The sequence below is a fragment of the Chlorocebus sabaeus genome, chromosome 6, assembly GCF_047675955.1.
Source record: "Chlorocebus sabaeus isolate Y175 chromosome 6, mChlSab1.0.hap1, whole genome shotgun sequence".
NCBI lineage: Eukaryota > Metazoa > Chordata > Mammalia > Primates > Cercopithecidae > Chlorocebus > Chlorocebus sabaeus.
This window is the reverse complement of record NC_132909.1, coordinates 19,878,228-19,898,233: the sequence shown is the minus strand read 5'-3', so window position 1 is coordinate 19,898,233 and position 20,006 is coordinate 19,878,228. Positions and strand designations below refer to the sequence as shown.

Genomic DNA, 20,006 nt, shown 5'->3' with positions numbered 1-20,006 from the left:
CAGGCGCCTGCCACCACACCCGGCTAATTTTTTTGTATCTTTAGTAGAGACGGGGTTTCACCATGTTGGCCAGGCTGGTCTCAAACTCCTGACTTCAAGTGATCCTCCTGCCTCAGCCTCCCAAAGTACTGGGATTACAGGCGTGAGCCACTGTGCCTAGCCCAGAAATCTCCTTTGAACACCAAAACAAAAAATACAGCTAGCCTCAGTGGTTCATGCCTGTAATCCCAGCACTTTGGGAGACCGAGGCAGGCTGATTGTTTGAGGGCAGGAGTTTGAGACCAGCCTGGGCCACATGGCAAAACCCCATTTTTATTAAAAAACAAAACAAAACAAAACAAAAACCCAGGCATGGTTGCACGTGCCTGAAGTCTCAGCAGCTTGGGAGGCTGAGGTGAGAGGATCACCTGAGCCCAGGAGGCGGAGGCTGCACTGAGCTGTGATTCTACCACTGCACTCCAGCCTGGGCAACAGAGCAAGACTCTGTCCTCACCAACGCCCCCAAAATACCATTTATAATAACTTTTAAAATATGAATCGCTTAGGTGAAATCTTTAAGAAATGTGCAGGACTCATAGTGAAAGCTGTAAAACCCTGATGAAAGACATTAAAGGAGACCTAATTAAAAGGAGAGACACACTGTGTTTGTGGATTGGAAGACTGGACGGAGTAAAGACCTCAGTTCTCTTCATATTGATATGTAGACTTAATGCAATTCCTATTCAAAACTCCAGCAAGACTTTTCAGATATTGACAAGATTATTCTACAATTTACATGGAACACTAAAGGAACTAGAATAAGTAAACCAATTTTTAAAAGAATAGGCTGGGCGCAATAGCTTACGCCTGTAATCTCAGCACTTTGGGAGACCGAGGCGGGTGGATTACCTGAGGTCAGGAGTTTGAGACCAGCCTGGCCAACATAGTGAAACCCCACCTCTACTAAAAATACAAAAATCAGCCAGACGTGGTGGTGGGTTCCTCTAGTCCCAGCTACTCAGGAGGCTGAGGCAGGAGAATTGCTTGAACTCAGGAGGCAGAGGTTGCAGTGAGCCGAGATCATGCCATTGCGCTCCAGCCTGGGTGACAGAGTGAGATTCTGTCTCCAAAAAAAAAAAAAAAAAAATTAAAATTAGCAAGAGAATCTCTTGAACCCAGGTGGCAGAGGTTGTAGTGAGCCAAGATCATGCCACTGCACTCCAGCCTGGGCAACAGAACAACACACTATCTCAAAATAAATAAATAAAATAAAATAATTTTTAAAATTAAAAGAAGAATAAAATAAGATGAATTAACCTGCTGATTTCAAGACTTAGGATTCACTACAGTAGTTGACTGTTGTTTTGGTAGAAGGAGAGATACATAGACCAATGCAACACAATAGAAAACCCAGAAATAGACTCGCACAAATACGCCCAACTGATTTTTGGCAGAAGTGCAAAGCCAACTCAATTGAGGAAGAATAGCCTTTTCAACAAATGGTGTTTGGACAAATTGGACATCTATAGGCAGAAAAGTGGATCATAATATAAATCTCAGATTTTATGCTCAAAATGGATCAAAAATTTAAATTTAAAGTGTAAAACTAGGCCGGGCACATTGGCTCACGCCTGTAATTCCAACACTTTGGGAGGCCAAGGTGGGCGGACAACCCAAGCTCAGAAGTTCGAGACCAGACTGGCCAGTATGGTGAAATATAAAAATTAGCCGGGCGCAGTGACATTTACCTGTAATCTCAGCTGCTCAGGAGGCTGAGGCAGAAGAATCACTTGAGCCCAGGAGGCGGAGGTTGCAGTGAGCCAAGATCACACCACTACACTCCAGCCTGGGCAACGGGAGTGAAACCCTGTCTCAAAAAAAAAAAAGTAAAACTAGAATACATTTTTAAAAGAACATACGGGAAAATCTTTGGGATCTGGGGCTAGGGAAAGAGTTCTTACACTTGACACTCAAAGCACGATTCATAAAATGAAAAGTTGGTAAGTTGGACTTCATCAAACTTTAAATTTTAATCTGTGAAAAACCCCATTAAGAAGATAGAAAGAGTTGGCCGGTGCGGTGGCTCACACCTGTCCTCCCAGCACTTTGGGAGGCCGAGGCGGGTGATCACTTGAGGTCAGGAGTTTGAGACCAGCCTGGGCAACATGGCAAGACCCCATTTCTACACAAAGTACAAAAATTAACCAGGCATGGTGGTGCATGCCTATGGTCCCAACTACTCAGGAGGCAGAGGTGAAAGGATCACTTGAGCCCAGGAGGTTGAGGCTACAGTGAACCAAGATCATGCCACTGCACTCCAGCCTGGGCAACAAAGAAAGACCCAATCTTTAAAAAAAAAAAAAAAAAAAAAAGAAGAAGAAAGAAAAGAATAAGATAGAAAGACAAGCTACAGACTAGGAAAAAATATTTGAAAACCACATATCTGACAAAAGACTAGTATCTAGAATATATATATTTTTTAAAGCCTCTCAAAACTAAAAAATAAAAGAAAAACAGTAACTTAATTAGAAAATAGGCAAAAGGCCAGGCATGGTGGCTCACGCCTGTAATCCCAGCCCTTTGGGAGGTCAAGGTGGGCAAACCACTTGAGCCCAGGAGTTTGAGACCAGCCTGGACAATATAGTGAGACTCCTGTCTTTACAAAAAAGAAAAAATAAAAAAATTAGCTGGGCATGGTGGCACACACCTGTAGTCCCAGCTACCCAAGAGGCTGAGGTGGGAGAATCGTTTAAGCCAAGGAGGCTGAGGCTGCAGTGAGCCGTGATCCCACCACTGCACTGCAGCCTGGGCAACAGAGCAAGACTCTGTCTCAAAAAAAAAAAAAAAAGAAAGGAAAGGAAAGGAGATGAGAGGGGAGGGGAGGGGAGGGAGAAGAGGGGAGGGGAAAGGAAAGGGGGGAAGGGAAAGGGGGGAAGGGAAAGGGGGGAAGGGAAAGGGGGGAAGGGAAAGGGGACAGGGGACAGGGAGGGGAGGGGAGGGGAGGGAGGAGAGGGGAGGAAAAGGAGAGGGGAGAAAGGAAAGGGGGGAAGGAAAAGGGCGGAAGGGAAAGGGTGAAGGGAAACGGGGGAAGGGAAAGGGGGAGGGGGAAGGGGAAGGGGGAAGGGAGAGGAGGGGAGGGGAGGGGAGGGAAAAGTCAAGTCTGGGGTTGAGGGATGCCAGACACAGAATGTTCATAATGAATTAGATCATCCTAATTCAGTCCCAAGCCCCTTCTAGCTCTGTGTGTGTGTGTGTGTATGTATGTGTGTGTGCGTATGTGTGTGTGTGTGTGTGTGTGTGTGAGACAGAGAGAGAGAGAGAGCGAGAGAGAGAGAAGACAGGGTTTCACTGTGTTGCCCAGGCTGGTCTTTAACTCTTGGCCTCAAATGATCCTCCCACCTTGGCTTTCCAAAGTGCTGGGATGACAGGCATGAGCCACTGTGCCCAGCCCCTCCCAGCTTTGTTCTGTCATTTCAGTATTTCAGTTTGTCAGCCTGAGCCACAGCCTGTCTCCCCTCATAGGCACAAGGTGGCTGCCACAGTTTCAGGCATCACAGGCAAAGAGGACAACACTAACAAGAGGAAACTATGCTCCCTTTGTCTTTCTTCAGAGCTGAGCTCTAAACCCAACGGGTTTTATTTCACAGCCTGTGCCCTCTGACATTTTGCTGTCCTGAAGAAAGGACAAGAGGCAGCACTCTAATCACCATTCCTTTCCAGTTGCTAGTTCCAGGCCCTTCCTTGTGTCTTTGGGTATCTCCTTTTCTTTCCCTTCCTTTTCTTTCTTTCTTTCTTTCTTTTTTTTTTTTTTAAAGAGACAGAGTCTCACTCTGTCACTCAAGCTGGAGCACAGTGGCATGATCATAGCTCACTGCAGCCTCAAACTCCTGGGTTCAAGCAATCGAGCCTCCCACCTCAGCCTCCTGAGTAGCTAGGACTACAGTTGTGTGCCATCGCACTTGGCTAATTTTTGAAGTTTTTCTGTAGAGGTGGGGTCATGCCATGTTGCCCAGACTGGTCTGAAACTCCTGGGCTCAAGCAATCCTTCTGCCTTGGCCCCCACAAAGTGCTGGGATTGCAGACATGAGCCTCTGCACCTGGCCTACCTTTGGGTATTTTCATTTTCATTTTTAGTTTTGAATATAAAATATTTGAGACCCACAAAAGAATATTTGAAATGCACAAGTCATGCATCTTAATGATCAATGAATATTTATAAACCCATCACTCAACTTAAAGCCTAGAACATGATAATACTACTGGAGAGCTACCTATGTTTCCTTCCTGACTTTTTTTTTGCTTTTTTTTTTTTTTTTTTGAGATGGAATTTCACTGTTGTTGCCCAGGCTGGAATGCAATGGTGCAATGGTGTGATCTCGGCTCACTGCAACCTCCACCTCCTGGGTTCAAGCGATTCTCCTGCTTCAGCCTCCATAGTAGCTGGGATTACAGGTATGCACCACCATGGCCGGCTAATTTTGTATTTTTGGTAGAGGCTGGGTTTCTCAATGTTGGTCAGGCTGGTTTCGAACTCCTGACCTCAGGTGATCCGCCTGCCTCGGCCTTCCAAAGTTCTGGGATTACAGGTGTGAGCCACCACGCCCAGCCTCTGATTTTTTGTTTTGTGTTGTGTTATCCTTCCATCAATTTTTCCTTCTGTTTAACCACACTAGAGTGGGTCGTTTGGTTGTTGTTGAGCCTTACAAAAATGTTATCTTATTATATGTAGTCTTCTATAGGTTAGTGTTTGGACTCAACGTTGTACGCCTGCGTCTGTTAGCATTAGATGCTGAGACAGAGCCAGGGGTGTGAGGTTTATTGGTAGGTGATGTCTGAAGAAATACAAGGGGGAGGAAATAGAATCTGGCAGGAGGAGCCTGAGATGATGATGTTGATCTGATTCTTCTGGGAGAGGAAAAAGGTGAGGTGGGATTGGGCAGGGAAAGGCTCAGAATGTGATGCTATTTTTTTCCCTGTAGACATGGGGTCTTGCTCTGTTATCCAGGCTGGTCTCAAACTCCTGGCCTCAAGTGATCCTCCCACCTGGGCCTCCCAAAGTGCAGGGATTACAGGTGTGAGCCACCATGCCCGGCCTGAATAAGATGCATTTCTGGCAGTCTTGACTAATGCCATAGGGAGCTCAGAGAACAGGTTATTGATTAGAGGAACCTCCCATTGGGTAGACATGGCCTGATCTGAGAAGCTGTGCTCAGTAATCACTGATGGTTTCTCAGGTCTTGGCTCAAAAGCTGACGCAGATCCTGAAGGCACCGCCCTGCTTGCAACAGAATGGCATAGTCTTTTTGGAAGGGATGGCTGGGCTCAGTGGCTCATACCTGTAATCAATCCCAGCACTTTGGGAGGCTGAGGGAGCCTGATAACTTGAGGTCAGGAGTTCAAGACTAGCCTGTCCAACATGAGGAAACCCCAACTCTATTAAAAATACACACATGGCTAGGTGCGGTGGCTCATTCCTGTAATCCCAGCACTTTGGGAGGCCGAGGCGGGAGGATCACCTGAGGTCAGGAGTTCGAGACCAGCCTGGTTAACATGGTGAAACCCTGTTTCTACTAAAAATACAATAAATTCGCTGGGTGTGGTGGTGCATGCCTGTAATCCCAGCTACTTGGGAGGCTGAGGCAGGAGAATCGCTTGAACCCAGGAGGTGGAGGTTGCGGTGAGCTGAGATCATGCCATTGCACTCCACCCTGGATGACAGAGTGAGACTCTGTCTCAAAAAAGAAGAGATGGCTCACACCTGTAATCCCAGTACTTTGGAAGGCCAAGGTGGGAGGATCATTTGAGGCCAGCAGTTCAAGCCTGGCCAACAGGGCAAGACCCCATCTCCATAAAAAAAAAAGATATATATATATATATATATATATACACACACACACACACATATATACACACACACACACACACACACACACAAATTAGCTGGGTGGGGTGGCACATGCTTGTAGTCCCAGGTACTCAGGAGGCTGATGTGGGAGGATCGCTTGGGCCCTGGGAGGTGGAGGCTGTAGTAAGTCATCATCAAGCCACTGCACTCCAGCATGAATGACAGAGCAAGATCCTGTCTCAAAAGAAAGAATATTCTTTGCAGTGCTTGTTGTAATAGCAAAAAATTAGAAACAACCCAAATAGCTACTAACAAATGAATCACTGAAATGAGGGGTGTGGAATACCATGCAGCAGGAACATGAACTACCACACATTTCCACATGGGTAAATCTTAGCACTGTGGCAACCAAAGAGGAGTGCCACCGGGATGTCTCTTCTTTTTTTTTTTTTTTTTTTTTTGAGACGGAGTCTTGCTCTGTCTCCCAGGCTGGGGTGCAGTGGCCCGATCTTGGCTCACTACAACCTCCGCCTCCCAGGTTCAAGCAATTCTCCTTCCTCAGCCTCCCGAGTAGCTGGGACTACAGGCATCTGCCACCACTCCTGGCTAATTTTTGTATTTTTAGTAGAGACGAGGTTTTACCATATTGGCCAGGCTGGTCTCGAACTCCTGACCTTGTGATCCGCCTGCCTCGGCCTCCCAGAGTGCTGGGATTACAGGCTTGAGCCACCGCGCCTGGCCTCTTTTTTTTTTTTTTTTTTTTTTTTTTTGAGACAGAGTCTCTCACTCCATCACTCAGGCTGGAGTGCATTGGCACGATCTTGGCTCACTACAACCTTCACCTTCCGGGTTCAAGCAATTCTCGTGCCTCAGCCTCCCAAGTAGCTGGGATTACAGGCATACGTATTTCTTTTTTGAGATGGAGTTTTGCTCTTGTTGCCCAAACTGGAGTTCAAGCAATTCTCCTGCCTCAGCCTCCCAAGTAGCTGGGATTAGAGGTGTGAGCCACCACGCCCAGCCAAGCCACTTTTGTCCTCAAAGAACATTCTTGTACTGCATATGTCTCTATTGCAGGTGTACAAGAGTTTCTCTTGATATATCTTAGACTTGGAATTTCTGGCTCATTCAATCTGCCTATATTCAACAAGATAATGCCAAAATGTTTTCTATTAGATTCGGTAACACAGCCTTTAACCTTATACTACTTTCCTCTTTTCATTTAAGCTAGCGAGTGGGTTTCTATTGCTTGCAATTCTAACCTACCTAACTCATCAAAAATGACTTTTTGATGACAACTCTGTGACATTCCTCCCGAGAGGTCCCCACCCTGACAACAGTCACCTCAGGATTAGAACTACAGGAGGTTATGGGTGAATGAGGCACAAACACAAGTTCGACACGTTGTTAGCAATACATTCACACTGGCTGGACACAGTGGCTCACGCCTGTAATTTCAGTACTCTGGGAGACTGAGGCAGGAGGATCACTTGTGCAAAGGAATTCAAGACCAGCCTGGGCAACGTAAAAGTGTAAAACAATGTAAAAAAAAATGTAAACGTAAAAAATAAAATGTAAAAAATAAATAGTAGGCCAGGCACAGTGACTCATACCTGTAATCCCAGCATTTTGGGAGGCCGAGATGGGCGGATCACAAGGTCAGGAGTTCAAGACCAGCCCAGCCAACATGGCAAAACCCTGTCTTCTCCACCAAAAATACAAAAATCAGCCTGGTGTGGTGGTGGGAGCCAGTCATCCCAGCTACTCAGGAGGCTGAGGCAGGAAAATTGCTTGAACCTGGGAGGCGGAGGTTGCAGTGAGCCAAGATCATGCCATTGCACTCCAGCCTGGGCGACAGAGTGAGATTCTGTCTCAAAAAAAAAAAAAAAAAGTAATAAAAAGACTTTTTAAAAATAAGACATACACTCACATGTGCAGATCCTCGGTCCATGATGATGCCATTTTCCTGCTGCTCTGACCCAGCCATAGCCTCCCTCTAGACAGCTTATTAGTTGGCCTAATGACTGCTCATGATGTTTAAGTCATTTGCAATTAAATATTCCACAACTTGTAACTGAAAGCATCCTTAGTGATTTTTTCACTCTTCCTTCATTCTTTCATATTCTTACTCTCTCTCCCTCCCTCTTTCTCTCTCCCTTTTTTCTTTTTCTTTTTCTTTTCTTTTCTTTTTTTTTAAAGAAGGGGTCAGCTGGATGCGGTGACTCACACCTGTAATTCCAGCACTGTAGGAGGCCAAGGTGGGTGGATCACTTGAGGCCAGGAGTTCGATACCAGCCTGGGCAACATGGTGAAACCCCATCTCTACCAAAAATACAAAAATTAGCCAGCATAGTGGCACACACCTGTAGTCCCAGCAACTAGGGAGGCTGAGGCAGGAGAATCGCTTGAACCCAGGAGGTGGAGGTTGCAGTGAGCTGAGACGGCACCACTGCACTCCAGCCTGGGGGACAGAGTGAGACCCTGTCTCAAAAAAAAAAAAAAACAAAAATAAAAATAAAAATGACAAAAAGACAGGGTCTCACTCTGTCCCCCAGGCTGGAGTGCAGTAGTGGGATCATGCTCACGGCAGCCTTGACCTCCCTGGCTCAAGAGATCCCCCTGCCTCAGCCTCCTGAGTTGCTGGGACTACAAGTGCACACCACCATGCCAGGCTAAATTTTTTTATTCTTTATTTTTTGTAGAGATGGGAGTCTTGCTATGTTGCTCAGGCTGGTCTCAAACTCCTGTGCTCAAGCAATCCTCCCAGGACGGCCTCCGAAAGTGCTGGGATTATAGGCATAAGCCATCATGCGCAGCTTTCTCCCTCCTTCTCTGTCTCTCTCTCACACACACAAACACACACAGCTACAGTCACATATGCAGACAAGTGACGTTCAGTCATTAATGAAGTCACGTATACAAGCAAGGTCAATGTCACAAATTGTTTTTCTCATTGTTTGTTGTCACAAATTATATAAAAAGCACAAGAACCAACATTTTTGGCGGGCTTCACAAACAAATAGGGATCTGGAGGTGGTGATCTAGGCAAGGTATTTGGTGCATAAATACTTAAGGTAATGGATGGTGCCGTGGTTTGAATATTCATCTCCTCCAAAGCTCATGTGGGAACCAAATCCCCAGTTGGCAGAATTGAGAAGTGGGGTCTCTAAGAGGTGATTGGATTGTGGATTAGTGGACTAAGGGATTAATGGGTTGATGTGTTACTATGAGGGTGGGACTGGTGGCTCTATTTATTTATTTATTTATTTAGACAGGGTCTCGCTCTGTCACCCAGGCTAGAGCGCAGTGGCATGATCTTGACTCGCTGCAACCTCCACCTCCGTGGTTCAAGCGATTCTCCTGCCTCAGCCTCCCGAGTAGCTGGGATTACAGACTCGAGCCACCACGCTCGGCTAATTTGTTTGTACTTTCAGTAGAGACGGGGTTTCACTCTGTTGGCCAAGTTGATCTCAAACTCCTGACCTGAAGCGATCCACCCACCTCGGCCTCCCAAAATGCTGGGATTACAGGCGTGAGCCAACTGGTGGCTTTATAAGAAGAGGAAGACAGACCTGAGTTGGCATGCTCGGTGTCCTCGCCCTGTGATGCTCTGCACCACCTCGGGACCCTGTAGAGTCCCCACCAGCAAGAAGGTCCTCAGCAGACGAAGCCCCTCAACCGTGGACTTCTCAGCCTCCAGAACTGTAAGGAATAAATTCCTTTTCTTGATCAATTATCCAGATTCAGGTATTCTGTTGTAAGCAATAGAAAACAGACTGAAACAGACAGGTGGTAGGTGGGTCTCAGGGGCAGACACACGGGTCTCCACTGACCACACATTTCAAGTCCCAAATAGAGAGGCAGAAAAGGCCAGCTGTGGTGGCTCCTGCCTGTAATTCCAGCGATGTGGGGGGGCGAGGAGGGAAGATTGTTTGAGCCTAGGAATTCCAGACTGCGGTGAGCTGGGACCACACACCATGGCACTCCAGCCTGGGTGACAGTGTGAGATCTTGTCTCTCTTAAAAAAAAAAAAAAGGAGACGGGAAGGGGAAGGTTCAAGATGGCAGAGGCACAAGCAGCCCCAGAACTCCTGTTGGGGAGATACTAATTCGTGCACCTGCCATTCTCCCCCAGGACCCAAATGACCCAGTCCCCCTCCCAGGTCTCTCATCTTCCTCGGGGCCTCCTGGAGCCGGTGCAGCCAGTGGTGGATGTGGCCCTGGGGCCTGGGCCCTGCCGTCAGCTGAGGCTGGATCTGTGGGCAGAGGAGGGCAGTGTGTGAGGCAGGGCCTGGGCCACCACAGGGGAAGGACGCTGCTCAGAGCCCACAGATCTGGGTGCCTGGGCCCCGAGGACTCACACAGACTCGGAGCTGGGAGTGGATGTGGTGCAGGGTGTGAAGGGGTTGGTCCAAGACATCCACCAGGCTGAGTCAGCATCAGCAGTCACCTCCAGGACCTTCAGCATCAGGGCCAACTCAGCCTCCAAAGCCACGGGGCGCTCCCTCACCTGAGGAGAGGTGAGAAAGAACAGGTGAGAGGGCAGGTGAGGGGAACAGGTAGGGGGAGGAGAATAGAGAGGAACAAGTGAAGGTGACAGGCACAGGGGAGAGGGCACAGCCAGTATGGTCAGGTGGGAGCAGGGGGAAGGGGGAGCAGGTGTGGGGAGAGGAGTGAGAGACCAGGGAGAAGGAGAAGGTGAAGGGGCCACTACAGAGCCAGGTGAGCGGGGTCGGGAGGGCAGGCGTGGGCCTGACTCCCCCTCTCACCTGCAGCTGCCTCAGGTCCCAGGTCCCGGGGAAGAGGCGGGAGCGGCACTTGCAGTCCTTCAGCAGAAGCGACTCTTCCTAGACAGCAAAGGCACAGGTTAGCCCCAGCAGGAGGGTTGGAGGTTAGACCACTCTGGTGGGATTGGAGGATGGCTGACAACAGGATGGGGGGGTTAACTGCTGGGAGGATGGTAGAGGACCCTCTTCTACAGGAAAACGTGAGTCAGTCCCTGTAGTAGGAGCATGAGATAGCCCACTGCAGGGAGGGTGGAGGCTAGCCCAGTGAAGAAAGCTGGAGGTCTTCTTTCAACAAAGTCAGCATGGTGACCCATAGAGGGTGATGGAGGCTAGCCCATGGCAAGAGGGGCAGGAGGAGACTCACATAGGCCTTGTTCTGTCTATTAAAGCCTGAGCTGCATGGACTTCACGTCTGGTTCCTGCGCCTTTTTCACCAGGAGGATGCAGTGTCCTGGGCCCCACAGCTTTGGGGCTCTCATTCAGTCTTTTTTTTTTTTTTTTTTTTTTTGAGATGGCGTCTCGCTCTGTCACCCAGGCTGGAGCGCAGTGGCCGGATCTCAGCTCACTGCAAGCTCCGCCTCCTGGTTTCACGCCATTCTCCTGCCTCAGCCTCCCGAATAGCTGGGACTACAGATGCCCGCCACCTCGCCCGGTTAGTTTTGTTTTTTTTTTTTTTGTTTTTTTTGTTTTTTTTTAAGTAGAGACGGGGTTTCACCATGTTAACCAGGATGGTCTTGATCTCCTGACCTCGTGATCCGCCCATCTCGGCCTCCCAAAGTGCTGGAATTACAGGCTTGAGCCACCGCGCCCGGCCCATTCAGTCTTATTCAAAGTCTCTGGCTTCGGGCTCTTCCTCTGGATCTCCACCTGCTGCTCTGGGTTCAGCTGTTTCTGATTTCCAGCTCCATCTGGAATATCACTCCCGCCTGAGCTCCAGGTCACACTGTATAGCCGGGACAGAGGCCAGTCCCACGGGTGCAGAGCGGCGTGAGGTACCGGGGGGGGGGGGGCAGGGGGGGGAGGCCCAGGCTGGAGAAGTCCAGAGCAGGGCGGGGCCAGGTGACGCAGCTGCCCCCGGGGAAAGAGAAAGTGACAGGAGCCCGCGCCGCGGGGATCTGCGTTTTCCTACAGGAAGGTGACTTCCTGAACCGCACATGCCTGGGGCTGTAGCAGCTTCAGTTCAGGAGGAGGATCCACAGGTGCCCCCAGTGCAGGAGTAGAGTTTTGGGGGGGCAGGTGGGGGCTTGTGTGTCTGCAGACTGCTCAGATGTGGAGGGGGGTGGCTGAGGGGAACCCAGAAAGTATTTCCATGAGGGGTGCAAGGGGGAATTCTATAAGAAGGCTGCTTAGGAGAGGGGAGACCACCCAGGGAAAGGGACACTGTAGGGATGGGAGGACAGAATCAGTGAGACCAAGACCACAGAGTATAAAGAAAAGGACAGGCCACTTTGGTATGCCAAGGCGGGAGGATCTCTTGAGGTCAGGAGTTCGAGACCAGCCTGGGCAACATAGCAGGATCCCCGTCACTACAAAAAAATTTTTTTTTTCAACTAGCCAGGCATGGTGATATGCCCCTATAGTCCCAGCTACTCGGGAAGCTGAGGCAGGAGGATCACTTGAGCCCAGGAGTTCAAGGTTGCAGTGAGCCATGATTGCACCACTGCACTGCAGTCTAGGTGACAGAGCTAGACCTCGTCTCAAGGAAAAAAAGAAAAAAAAGGAGATCCCTCCCTGCACTCCCAACTCTACCCAACCTGCCATCAGCGGGGCGGGTGGGGGGCAGGAACAGGGGAGTGCCAGTGTCTACTCAGGAATTCAGGTACAGCTGAGGGCTTCAAAGGAAGCACGTTGATTGTAACCGACCAATTCCTTTATTCATTCATTGAATCTGTCATTGATTCAAAAAGTATTTATTGAGCAGGAACCATAGGCCAACACTGTCCTGTGCACTGAGGGCCCAGCAGATAACAAAATACACAAAATTCCCTGTCCCTCGAGGAGCTGACATACCCGCGTCTCTCCCAGGACCACAGCCCCCCAGTGCCCGCTCAGCACTTCTGTGGCTTTGGCAGCAGAGCCCGCGGCTCCCTGTCACTCTCCCAGCTGGCTGAAGGCACAGACCCTCAGCTTCCACAACCCACAACTCCAGGAGGAGATAATAAGTTAAAATAAGTTAAATATGTACAAAATAAGTTAAATGTGTGCAATGTCACTGCAAGAAGTGCTTTTGAGAAAAATTATGCATCAGATGGAGTCGGCTGAACACAGAAGTTGCCTGCTCTAAGGCAGCCAGAGAAGGGGATATCTAGTTGAAAACCTAAAGGAGGAGGGAGGGAACAGCATTCTAGGCAATGGGAACAACCAGTGCAAAGTGAGAACAACAAGTTTCTCTCACGGATGCCACCCTGTCCCGGAGGCTTTACACATGCAAGAGCAGTGAATCCTCCCAACACCTCTGAGGAAGGCACCATGCTTTCTTCTACCTTGAAGAAGCGGCTGGGCGCGGTGGCTCACGCCTGTAATCCCAGCACTTTGGGAGGCCGAGGCCGGCGGATCACAATGTCAGGAGTTCGAGACCAGCCTGGCCAATATGGTGAAACCCTGTCTCTACTAACCCCAAGTAGCTGAAAACCATGTGTATTCCTGGGCCTGTGGATTTGGAAGGACAGGGAAAACCATGTGTATTTTCATTTGGAAGGGCAGGGAAAACCATGTGTATTTTCATACAGGCATCTGCCACCACGCCCGGCTAGTTTTTGTAGTTTTAGTAGAGATGTATTTTCCTGTAGGCAAACACAGAGCCTGGGCACGGACACGTGTCACTTTCTCTTTCCCTGGGGGCAGCTGCGTCACCAGGCCCTGCCCTGCTCTGGACTTCAATTTACCATGTTGGCCATGCTGGTCTCAAACTCCTGACCTCAGGTGATCCTCCCACCTCAGCCTCACAAAGTGCTGGGATTACAGGCGTGAGCTACCGTGCTAACCAGAGGTATTGAGTTCTTTGAAGATACTTTTCTGAGTCCTTAGTCACCTGACTTCTGCCCATCCAAGAAGTCCCTTGAGGAAACCTGGGGCCGACCTTGCTGTGTGCATGTGTGCTCCGAAACCGTCTTGCCCGTCCATCCTCAGCATTATTAGACATGGAGACTAGTATTGGCACCAAACCCAAGACTACATTCTCTAGCATCCTGCGTGCTACGGGTGACCATGTGACTAACCCCTCACCAGGATCTAGGCCTTAAAACACAAGGTGAGTGGTCCCTGCTCTGTGTCCTATTGTCACCACTGGAAAACTGGACATGTCTGAGAGCCAAATCCTGCTGCGCAGGTGAGAACGATCTCCAGGGCAGGTCTTCTAACCTGTCAGAAAAATTTCTGGGCCTGTGGATTTGGAAGGGCGGAAAAACCATGTGTATTCTCACTAACCTCTGTCTGAAATTTGGTATTTCCTGAATGTATTAGTTTCTTACACCTGCTGTAACAAATGACCCCGAACTTAGTGGTGTAAAATAACTCACACTTTCAGGGATGGATAAATGGATGCACAAAATATAGTCTACACATATGATGGATTATGATTCAGCCTTCAAAAGGAAGAAAATTCTGGCTGGGTGCGGTGGCTCCCACCTGTAATTCCAGCACTTTGCGAAGCTGGAGCAGGAGGATCGCTTGAATCCGGGAGTTCTAGATCAGCCTGGGCAGCATACTGAGGCCTCATCTCTACAAAAAATTAAAAAATTAGCCAGACATGGTGGCACGCACTTGTAGCGCCGGCTACTCAGGAGGCTGAGGCAGCAGGATCACTTGAGCCAAGGAATTTGAGGCTGCAGTGAGCCGATTGCACGACAGACCCTGACCTGGGGGCAGAGCAAGACCCTGTCTCTAAACTTAAAGACAGAGAGATTGAGTCGGGGCACGGTGGCTCACGCCTGTAATCCCAGCACTTTGGGAGGCCAAGGCCAGCGGATCACCTGAGGTCAGGAGTTCGAGACCAGCCTGGCCAACATGGTGAAACCCTGTTTCTACTAAAAATACAAAAAATTAGCTGGGCGTGGTGGTGGGCGCCTGTAATCGCAGGTACTTGGGAGGCTGAGGCAGGAGAATCACTGGAACCCAGGAGGTGGAGGTTGCAGCGAGTTGAGATCACACCACTACACTCCAGCTTGGGCAACAAGAGCGAAACTCCGTCTCAAAAAAAAAAAGAGAGAGTGAGAGGAAGGAAGGAAGTTTGAAGACATAATGTCAGTGAAATAAGCCAGTCTCAAAAGAACAAATGCTGTATGATTCCCCCTACATGAGGTACCAAGAGGAGTCAAATTCATAGAAACAGATGTGTCTAAATATTTGCCAGGGTAGCGGGAGGGGTTAATAGAGAGTTGTTGTTTAATGGGTATAGAGATTCAGTTTTGTAAGATGAAGAGAGTTCTGGAGATTGCTTGCAGAACGATATAGCAAACACTACTAGGACCAGGTGAGGTGGCTCACACCTGTAATCCTAGTGCTTTGCGAGGCCAAGGTGGGGACAGATCACTTGAGGTCAGGAGTTTGAGACCAACCTGGCCAACATGGCAAAACCCCATCTCTACTAAAAATCGTACAATAATTTAGCCAGGCGTCTGGCTGGCTAATGGCACGCACCTATAGTCTCAGCTACTCAGGAGGCTGAGGTAGGAGGATCACTTGAGCCCAGGAGGTCAAGGCTGCAAAGAGCTATGATCATGCCAGTGCCCTCCAGCCTGGGTGATAGGGCAAGACCCTGTCTCAAAAAAAATAAAAATAAAAATAGAATAAATAAATAATAAAATTACACTACTGAACAATGTTTTTTAAAAGGGATAAGATGGCACATTTTATGTGTTTGCCACTATTTAAAAAAATATTTAAATTCCCTGAACAAAAAGAACAAAACAAAACATAGGCACATTTCTATTCCTACAGTTCTGACGGTCAAGGTGAGAGCAGGGCTGGTTCCTTCTGGAAGCTGCAGGGGAGATCTCTTTCCTTGCCTTTCTCAGCTTCTGGGGGTGTCTGGCATCCCTTGACCCTGGTTCCCTTCCTGACATCACTCCAACCTTCTGCTTCTGTGGTCACATCTCCTGCTAACGATGCTGACCCCCTGGCTCCTTCTTAGAAGGACTTTTGTGACGATATTGGGTCCAGGAGGTCAACCCAGGAAAACATCCCCATCCAAAACTCTTAACTTACATCTGCAGAGGCCCTCGTGCCGTGGAACGTAACATATTCCCAGCTCCAGGGATCAGGAACACTCTGGGGACAGGCTTCTGTCTAGCACAAATCCATTACAAATGCAGGCAACACACCACAACAGTGTTAGCAGAACTTGTGACTTTGTCACCAAAAGAAATCACAGACATTTCCTATCACGTTATCTTCCAGCAGGCACCTTGAAATATCATTCATGCTCATCTCTGCTTCCAAGTCACAGTGGTTATTAAAGCTGCCACGGGTGATTTTTTACTTAATGCATTAATGAAGAAGCACATGAATTGCTATGTCACAGTGTGAAAAAATATTTTGATCACTGTATTACAATCAGAGTTGGATTCCTTTGTCCTGCGCGTGTTCTTTCATTCTGAGAAGAGTCTGTAGGCTTTTCAAGGCTGCCGTCAGGTCCGGTGGGTGAAGATGGTGAGGGAGCCCTGCCCCAGGGACTGTGGAGCACAGAACTGCCAGGAACCAGGGCCCCTGGATGACTGGGTAGGGCCATCCTACCAGGGGGAGCGCTCACCTTGGGAGGAGGAGCTGGTGGAGAATGACACTCTGTGGTTTGTAATCCATGGTCACTGTATTTGGGGGACTCTTTGTTCCAGCAGTTCAGCCAACTGTACTCAGCAGGGATCCCTGATCCAAGTTGTCCTCCTCATTTGTGGGGGCCAATCCAGGGTTAGTGAGACCTCATGTTTGCTTATACAATTCAGGGGCTTCTTGGAAAGAGAATGGGCTAGACCCAGTGGCTCAAGCCTGTAATCCCAGTTCCAGGAGGGGCTGGGGTGGGTGGAGGATGGTGCTGAAGAGAGAGAATCACTTGAGCCCAGGAGTTGGAGGCTGCAGTGAGATGTGATCACACAAAAGACAGAATCTTGCTATGTTGCTCAGGCTGGTCGGGAACTCCTGACCTCAAGCAATCCTCCCATCTCAGCTTCTGCAAGTAGCTGGGATTATGGACTTGCACCACCATGCCCAGCCAATTCTTTAATTTTTTGCACAGACAGGATCTTGCTATGTTGCCCAGGCTGGTCTGGGCTCAAGTGATCCTCCTACCTCAGTCACCCAAAGTGCTGTGATTACAGGCTTGAGCAACCGCATCCAGGCTCTAAATTAATTTTAAAGATGCTTCATTTCACCCAATACATCCAAAGTGCTATCATTTCAACATCTAATGAATATACAAATTATAATTAAGCTGTTTTACATTTTTTTCCCACAGTAAATCTTCAAATTCTGGGGTATGTATTGCACTCACTGACAAAATGAGGTTGCGCCACTTGCATTCCAGGTACTCGATGGTGACATGGGGCCTGGGGACCCCAGTGGCCAGCACAGCCTCAACGAACCTGCTGTTCTAGACGCTACTTTTAGGGTAATTTGTTATGGCAAATTACCATAATTTGTTATGGCAGCAACGCAAAGGAAATACACACCAACACACACACAGTCCCACGTCATGGGTGTCTTTTCCTCATTGTTTATTTCAACAAGGGTTATAAAATGTAGAAAAATAAACATTTTCCTGGAGGTGACTTGGGTTTACACACACAAATACATGAATAGCGATTGGGTAGCAATAAATTAAGACAAGCGGTTAATTTATAAATAAAATCTCAGATTGCATGACTGGTGGGAGAGTCAAACACACAGGTCCCCGCTGGCAACACATTTCAGGTCCCGCGTGAGGAGGCGGAAGAGGTTGAAGGTGACAGAGGCCTCGAGGCAGCCAGGGGACTCCTGTAGGGAGGAGGGGATGGGTCAGGGGCTGTCCAGGGTCTGAGCTCCTAGTGGCTCCCCAAACCCCAGTCCCTCTCTTCCCGGGTCACTCACCTTTTTTGGGGCCTCCTGGAGCCGGTGCAGCCAGTGGTGGAGGCGGCCCCGGGGCCTGGGCCCTGCTGTCGGCTGCGGCTGGATCTGTGGACAGAGGAGAGCCATGTGTGAGGCGGGGCCTGGGCCACCACAGGGGAAGGACGCTGCTCAGAGCCCACAGACCTGGGTGCCCGGGCCCCGAGGACTCACACAGGCCCGGAGCTGGGAGAGGATGTGGTGCAGGGTGTGAAGGGGCTGGTCCAAGACATCCACCAGAACCAAGTCAGCATCAGCAGCGGCCTCCAGAACCTTCAGCGTCAGGGCCAGCTCAGCCTCCAAAGCCACGGGGCGCTCCCTCACCTGAGGAGAGGTGAGAAAGAACAGGTGAGAGGGCAGGTGAGGGGAACAGGTAGGGGGAGGAGAATAGAGAGGAACGAGTGAAGGTGACAGGCACAGGGGAGAGGGCACAGCCAATGTGGTCAGGTGGGAGCAGAGGGAAGGGGGAGCAGGTGTGGGGAGAGGAGCGAGAGACAAGGGAGAAGGAGAAGGTGAAGGGGCCACTACAGAGCCAGGTGAGCAGGGTCGGGAGGGCAGGCGTGGGCCTGACTCCCCCTCTCACCTGTAGCTGCCTCAGGTCCCAGGTCCTGGGGAAGAGGTGGGAGCAGCACTTGCAGTCCTTCAGCAGAAGCGACTCTTCCTAGACAGCAAAGGCACAGGTTAGCCCCAGCAGGAGGGTTGGAGGTTAGACCACACTGATGGGATTGGAGGATGGCTGACAACAGGATAGGGGAGGTTAACTGCTGGGACGATGGTAGAGGACCCTCTTCTACAGGAAAACATGAGTCAGTCCCTGTAGTAGGAGCATGAGATAGCCCACTGCAGGGAGGGTGGAGGCTAGCCCAGTGAAGGAAGCTGGGACTAGGAAAGCATGGTGACCCTTGGAGTGGGGGTGGAGGCTAGCCCATGGCAGGAGGGCAGGGGGAGACTCACTAAGGCATCTTTGGCCCTCTTAAAGGCCTGCAGCTCCTGTGGAGACAGGGACTTGAACTGGGCTATGTGGCAGCCCCTTGCATCCGGGAGAGCCCCGTGGAGCCTGGCGACAGGAACTGCTCCAGTCACGGTCAGCACTGCGGCCATCAGCACCAGCACTGGCATGCAGCTCCCGGTCATGTCTGTGTCACAGAGAGAAAGGGAGCTGAGGGGATGGAGAGGCTGCCCCCTGAGGGCAGGGGCTGCAGGAGCTGAGCACAGACAGAGATGTGGGACTCACCTAGTTTCATTCCTGATCTCTGGTCTTTGTCAGCAGAAGAAACACTCTGAGGCTATCACCCGGGGTCCGTTTGGGTCTTGTTTGGAGTCTCTGTTCTTTTCTGTCCCCTCTTCTGGATCTCAGACTGTGTCCTGGCCTCGACTCTTTCTGTCAGTTTTGAGCTCTGTCTGAGATGTAACTCCTGCCTGAGCTCCATGGGGCGGCTTTTATCCCTGACAGAAGGGCAGTCCCAGCTGATGTGGGAAAAGTGAAAACACCACCTCAGGTAAGACACCGGCCACCAGGGGAGCCCCAGGCTGGGAAAGCCCAGAGCAGGGCAGGGCCAGTGAGCCAGGTGAGCAGCTGGAGGGAAAGAGAAACTGATGGAGACTCAGGGATTACCTACAGGAAGGTGTGTTCCCAAGAGGATTCCACCTGCTCTGCTTTTGTTGTTGTTGTAGTTTAAGATAGGGTCTCACTCTGTCACTGGAGTGCAATGGCGTGATCATAGCTCACTGCAGCCTCAAACTCCTGGGCTCAAGCGATCCTTCTCATCCAGCCTATTAAAGTGCTGAGATTACATGCCTGAGCCACCACTCCTGGCATTGGGCGCGTTCGCGTATGTGTGTGTGTGTATATATGTATGTGTGTGTGTATATATATATATTTATATATATTTGTGTGTATGTATATATTTATATTTCAATATATTTATATATTTATATATATATATGTATATTTTTTTAAACAGGATGTTGTTTGATCACCCAGGCTGTAGTGCAGTGCAAAATCTTGGCTAACTGCAACCTCCGCCTCCTGGGTTCAAGCGATTCTCCTGCCTCAGCCTCCCAAGTAGCTGAGATTACAGATTTGTGCCAACATTTCCAGCTAATTTTTATATGTTTAGTAGAGATGGCGTTTCACCATGTTGGCAAGGCTGGTCTCGAATTCCTGATGTCAAGTGATCTCTCTGTCTATGCCTCCCAAATTGCTGGGATTTCAGGGGTAAACCACCACACCCAGAGGCCAATATTTCTTAATTGGCAAAGAAGGACTCAGGAATATGAGGCGCTGCTCAAGAATTGAGGTGTGATGAAGGACTTGAAGGACAC

At 49.4% G+C, this 20,006-nt stretch overlaps 1 protein-coding gene across 1 annotated transcript; it reads right to left on the bottom strand.

The window, feature by feature from the left end:
* Positions 1-17,474: 17,474 nt before the first annotated feature.
* On the bottom strand, positions 17,475-18,925 carry LOC103234659 (interferon lambda-3). Its single transcript, XM_073017269.1, has 6 exons — positions 18,916-18,925; positions 18,636-18,817; positions 18,265-18,342; positions 17,856-18,005; positions 17,667-17,750; positions 17,475-17,573 (listed from the first exon to the last, which is right to left on the bottom strand). The coding sequence occupies exons 1-6, from the start codon at positions 18,923-18,925 to the stop codon at positions 17,475-17,477; spliced, it is 603 nt and encodes a 200-aa protein (XP_072873370.1).
* Between the last annotated feature and the right edge of the window lie 1,081 nt (positions 18,926-20,006).